Source organism: Mustela nivalis (assembly GCF_964662115.1).
Source record: "Mustela nivalis genome assembly, chromosome: 11".
Lineage (NCBI taxonomy): Eukaryota > Metazoa > Chordata > Mammalia > Carnivora > Mustelidae > Mustela > Mustela nivalis.
In genome coordinates this window covers 95,005,211-95,011,367 of record NC_139030.1, presented here as the reverse complement: position 1 = coordinate 95,011,367, position 6,157 = coordinate 95,005,211, and the positions used below count along the sequence as shown (strand labels likewise).

Here is a 6,157-nt window from a genome sequence, read left to right as displayed (position 1 = left end):
AATGTCTCTGAAGGAAGGTTTCTGGCATCTTGATGATTACGCCTATAAGAAAAATAAAGGAACGGGCTTTATCCCAAATAAAGATATTTACACACGTGCGCGGGCGCACACACCCACCCACCCACCCCTATAAATGAATATTAGGTGTCTTTCTACGAAGCTTGCATCCAGTACTTAGAAATTTCAACCCAGAGATTTAGAATCTCTGGGAAGTAGAATCTCCCTCCCTCTTTCCTTCGCTCTCAGTCTCTCTCTCTCTCACATAGGTGCGCACACACTATTCATAGTGGTTAGAAGAAAGGGAAGAGAATTTGAGAGGGTCGTGGAGACCATCGTAGAGACGGCTCCTCACACCGCAGGTGCAGCACCCGCCTGGCCTCCGAAGCCTTCAGCCGCACTAGCCGGTGCCCCCCGTGACGGGTGGTCAGCGCGCACCGGACAGCAGGGAGCTTTAGAGCACTCCCTGAGGACTTAGGCCACCCCTCGAGACAGGGGGTTGGAACCCGGTGCAGAACGCACGGAAGTAGAGACGGCGCGAGCTGGGGGCGGCGGCAGCAGAGCTCGAGATCGGTGCCCTCGGGTCCCCTGGGCTGCGGGACTCAGTGACTCTGAGCGGGAGCGGGAGCGGGAGCTCCTCCCGCCGCTCCTGCACCCGGGGATCCGCAGGGTCCGCCTGCCCCCTCCTCCCACGCGGGCCTTGAGGGGCCGCTCTCCCCCGCCGACCCGACCAAGGCGCGGGCCTCACCGCGCAGGACCGAGATCCGACGCGCGCTCCGAGCCGCCCCAGCGGTGCCGCGCTCCCGGCCACAAGTTTGCCCCGCGCCGGCCAAGTTGAGAGCGGGGAGCCTCTCCGGGCTCCGGGACAGCGCCTGTGCTGCTCGCTCGGGCTGGTCCGGGCATGGCCGGGCCGGGAGCATCGCCCCACGTCTGGGGGTGGCTGATGCTCGGCGGCTGCCTTCTCGCGGGAGCCCAGGTAAGCGCAGGTGCCCCGTGACACCTGCTTCCCGGAGGCTCGCGACCCGGGGCGTTAGGGAGACGGAGACCGAGGCGTGCGGGGGCTCATGCGAACACATCCAGGGGCGCGCGCGCGCGCACACACACACACACACACACACACGCACACACGCATCCCTCAGGGTCTGACAGGCATTTAGTGGAGCCACGAAGATAGATCTTAGGGGAGTGTCCTGGGTGGGCGTTTTGGCATCTGCAAAGTAAGGGGGTATTTAATTTACAACCGGTTCTGGATCAGGAGGCGAGACGGAGGTGCACGAACTTTTCTTGCCCTTAGACTCCTTGGTTCCCGTTTAATTAATCCGAATTATTTTTGTCTGCTGGTAATTTACTGTCACTTTTGAGAACTTCCAGGACTGATAGTAACTACTGACTGAAAGGATAGCTGGCTTTCCCTGATAGTCGCATACCATTAAAGCGAAGAGACTTGACAGAGCAAAAATACAGGGTTAAGTAAAGCTCAGATTGTTAATGTTGAGTGTTAGTTGTTATTTCATGCGGCTAATACTGTTTAGAAATTTTTCTTTTAGCATAAGCCCTTTATAATATGCAAGTCACAATTCAACCTAACATTTTCTTGAGTTAAATAAAATGTGGGGTTTACACTCAACTTTTCAGATGAGCTGAATGGAGATACGTGTAGTGCAAGAACCCTGTGAATTTAAACTCTATCAAGGTTATTTCTGTTTTCTGCTCAGCAGAGGGCGCACCTTGACCATCAAATGGAGCCCCAGATTTTGTGGTTTTTTTTTTTTTTTTTTAATTCTTTAACCATGAGAAAAATTAAAGCATTGATTTATGTACTAATACTATCTAAACTTAATACTGTGTTCTTGGCTTTCAGATGATCAGTTTAAATGTCAATTATCCTAAAAGCACAATTTAAAGAAATTTATTATTATTATTATTATTAACCACATAGCCACATGCGTTAAAGGAAAAAATGCCCTTCCCTGCTACATCCTGGGCTTTGTCTAGCATGACCAGGATGTTTAATGTATACTTGCTATGTTAAAAAAATCAAATAATATGTGTGTTATATGTTAACAAATAATATGAACAAGGGGTGCGTGAAAGCAGGGTACGCTCAAACCTGAAAAACTCCACCAAGGTAACAGAAAGAATATGAGCAAATGGAAAAAAAAAAGAAACCCTAAGGATTTGGTGACAGTTATGGAACTCTGGTGATCTCTAATGTATGTCCTGCATTTCTGTCTCATTAAGATATTTGAATAATTTGCTTAAAAGCATTGCTTCCTTGTATAAGGGGCAAATGATTGTAATCATTTATTTTATTCAGTGTTTGAGATTACCTTTTTTTTTTTAGGAGAATGGGGAGATACTGATTAGCACAACAACAAAATATCACTATGAGATTGTGGGTAGGACATTTCTTTTACTTTTAGCTTTCAATAAAACACTCAGGACATTGGACACTTTTTCTATAATTTTAAACCAAGGTTTATCAACCTTGACATTATTGACGTTCTTTGTTGTGGGGACCGTCTTGTACACTGTAGGATATTTAGCAACATTCCTATCCTGTCCACTAGAGGCCGGTAGCGTCACCTCCCCCCACCCCGCCCCCAACTCCACCCCCCAAGTTGTTGGAACCAAAATATGTCTCTAGATGTTGCCAAATGTCTCTTGGGAGGCAAAATCAGCCCCAGTTGAGATACATTGCTTTAAATTGACTTCCGTTTATGTTTATAAATTAAGAATGTATGAAATGAAATGATAGCTTTTGGCCCTTTAAACAAAATGTGAAGTTTAAAGTGATTTACACTGACACGTTCACAACTTCTCTGATCGTCAGTCTGCTCATGTTCATTCCCAGCTAATATGTATATTATATTTAGAAAATATATTGATAGAACATCAAAGCAGAAAGCTTGTGAAGAACAAATGTTTATTATTTAATAAGCATTGGATCACATCACAAAATAGATAATACAGACTCGTACCTATCAATTTTTCTTAAAGATCCCTGTCGTTTTTGGTTGGTGAAGATGCACAGTTCAGAACTCAAGTATTTGTGTATCAAATGTCATTACAGTGCCCAGCAATACATTTCTTGATGTCAGATTATCTTATGGAAATTGGGAGCATTGTATAAATATGTGTAGTATTTTGTTTGCTGTGTGAGTGGGTCCTTCTGGACACAGACTCTGAGATGGAATTAGTGGTACAGTAGGTTTACTGGGGAAGAATGCCTGTGAAAGAGAGAAAAGCGAGAAAGTAGAATTGGACAGGGAGAGCTTCAGACCAGGATGGGAATCCAGCAAAGCCTTGGCCAACTTCGTGGAGAGCTCAGGAGTAAAGGGTGCCCATCAGAGGAGTCCCATGTGGTGATAAAATTGCCAGGTCCTAGTACTCTGCCTGTGGTTTACTCATTAGCTCAGGATTCTTGATGTCACTGTGCACTTGGCTCCAAAGCTGAGACAGATATTTGAAAGTAACCACAGCTGGAGGCTGTCAGGCAACCACAATTCTTACAGACAAATAGTTGGTTGTTTCTTGAAGGACTATGTTAGTGGCGCACCTCTGTGTCTGCCTTCCTTACAAAATTACCAAGGGACCACACAGGTTTTGCTGGGCTCAAGAATGGGCTGACCCCACGTGATTCAGTCACCTTCTGCAGGCTCCAGAGCTGCAGATCAGTGTGGCTGCAACTGTGTATGTGCCCGGAAGTAAGCACAAATGCATTATAATGACTGGAGAAAATTCTCAGAAGAATATGACATATTCAGCGGAAGTGTGTAACTTCCATACAGTACTAGGTATGAGCGGGTACTCATGGGCAGATTTTGTTTTTCAGTAATCATTCATTTTTTGCCTGAGTGGAATATCAACATAACAACACAGCACATTCTGATGTGGGGAAAGGAGCAGTAGCTTGGGAACCCCAAAGCCACATTCCATTTCCTCCTCCAAAAACATGCAGCCTCCTTGGGCATGAAACTTGATAGTTCTGCTCTTATTTGGTTCAGTGAGAAAGATTAGCTCTACTGACCTTCCAGTATGAAGATTCAGAGTCTATTGGAGAATCAGAAGTCTTATATTTGTGGAGAGGGGTGATAATCAGTGATAATATTTATTTACCTACTAAGTACCAAATACTGTGCTAAGCACTTTATTGTTATCTCATTTAGTTCTCATAGTAACTTTATGAGATAGGCACTGTAATTATTCATTTCATAAGGAAGAAAATGGGGCTTAAAGATGTTACATAATTTTCTCAGGTCACACAAATAGTAGAGTAGTCATGATCCACACCCTGGCTTCTACCCTGGGACCCACCCCTCGGATTGGTGTCCTTATTGTGGAGATGAGTTAGGCATTGCTTAGCTTAATTATGTCTATTCAGCCTTTTGTCCCAACAATATCCATCTCTGTGGATATATCTTAAGGAATTTCTTAGACAAGTTCATAATGGTTATTGCAATAATTCTGTGTGTTGGGATCAACCTGGGTGCTCATCATGGGGTACACTAGGCAGCAGTAAAAAGCAGTAGATTCAATGTACACAAAATAGCAGGTATGAGATCTTTCAAACAGGATAAGCTATTGCATATAAACAATGAGATATATGACACAATCTCATTTACATACATTTAAATACATGCACATAAAGCAGCAACAAATATTGTGTGAAGATCTAGATTAAGAGGGATATGTATATAAGTTTCACATAAGTAGTTGCATATGGAGAGGTAGAGAAGTAGGAGTAGGGTATAGAGAGAAAAGGGGAGATAGATGATAGATTGATTTAAAGAAATAAGTAAGTAAGCCTACAGCCGTATCTCAATTTCTGTGTCAGTTGGAGATCATGGTGATAGCAGATGGAACTAGCAACAAGCCATCATCGGTAGATTTAAGAATGAGGACATAATTAGGATATTCGTCCCATGAGATAGCCATGGTGTCTTCATCAGCTTCTCCAAGATGGTCAGCCGAAGGACTACTCTTAGCGAAATCAAACTGAAACTTGCTTGCTGATAACGTCTGCACCATGCCTCTTTCCATAAACACTACTGTAGTTAAAGAGGAATGGTTGGTTTGTTCTCCTTCCTTCCTGTTGACAGCCAGGACAGTTTTCATTGGTCTTCCAGGCACGGGGAAGCCTTGTCTTCTGTGGCTGCGCTAATTGCAGGTAGAACCCTCAGCGTCGGCAGCCCAGAAGCTGCAAGGTAGAAGAGAGCTAGGTGTGGCCTCTTCCTGGCCACGCACAGAGAGGTTTCATTTCCTTGGAACTTCCTCAGTTCTTCGTGAACAAAAATAGAACATTTCAACGAACAGTCACACATTCCACTTATTTTCCTGTTGAGCTTCTGTTGGATTTGTCATCCGCTAGAATCCATGTTCGTTCTTTCCCCTCTGCCTTCTCCCTGAGTTATTCTTTAAATCTTTTAATGGCAATGTGAGTTTAGACAGCCCAGTGTACCTTCTGAGCCTCCATTTCCTCCAATATAAAGTGACAGTGATGAAGACACCATGACTATCACATGGGATGTGGGAATATTGAGTTGAAAAGTACGCAGACTCTCAAAAGCCTTAAGGTGTTGGATAATGAAAATGCCAGCTCTTTCCTTCCTTCCTTCCTTCCTTCCTTCCTTCCTTCCTTCCTTCCTTCCTTCCTTCCTTTCTTTCTTTTTAAAAAATTTTATTTATTTGAGAGAGAGAAAGAGGATGAGAGGAGAGAGGTCAGTGCGAGAAGCAGATTCCCTGCCAAGCAGGGAGCCAGATGCCTGACTCAGTCCCGGGACTCCAGAATCGTGACCCGAGCCAAAGGCAGTTGCTTAACAAATTGAGTCACGCAGGCGCCCGCCACTTCTTTTCTGTGTGTGTGTGTGTGTGTGTGTGTGTGTGTGTGTGTGTGTGTGTATTTTGTGAGGTTATTTTCTCTGCCTCCAACACTGTTCCTTCTATTCCTTACAGTCTCTCCTTCAGGATCCAGTTGCATTCTGACAGCAATTGGATATTTTATTCATAGTACTGATAGCTGTGATAATTTTACATTTGTTGATCTGACTACTTGCTAAATATCTGTCTCCCCTTCTGAGAAGTCATTCTGAAGAGAGAGCAACTGCTCAGAAGGCCATGGCAGCTGTTCTGATCAGTGTGTCCTTATAGAATTGGAGAT

The 6,157-nt window shown here is 44.5% G+C and overlaps 1 protein-coding gene across 2 annotated transcripts in view; it reads left to right on the top strand.

The window, feature by feature from the left end:
* Window positions 1-621: 621 nt before the first annotated feature.
* The window catches only part of PTH2R (parathyroid hormone 2 receptor), a gene marked incomplete at its 5' end in the record, with an annotated part of 86,198 nt that continues 80,662 nt past the window's right edge, over window positions 622-6,157 (top strand). For both annotated transcript variants that reach the window (XM_082688993.1, XM_082688994.1), the window contains one exon: window positions 622-973. In XM_082688993.1, the coding sequence (XP_082545119.1) occupies window positions 899-973 (75 nt within the window). The remainder of the gene's footprint in view (window positions 974-6,157) is intronic.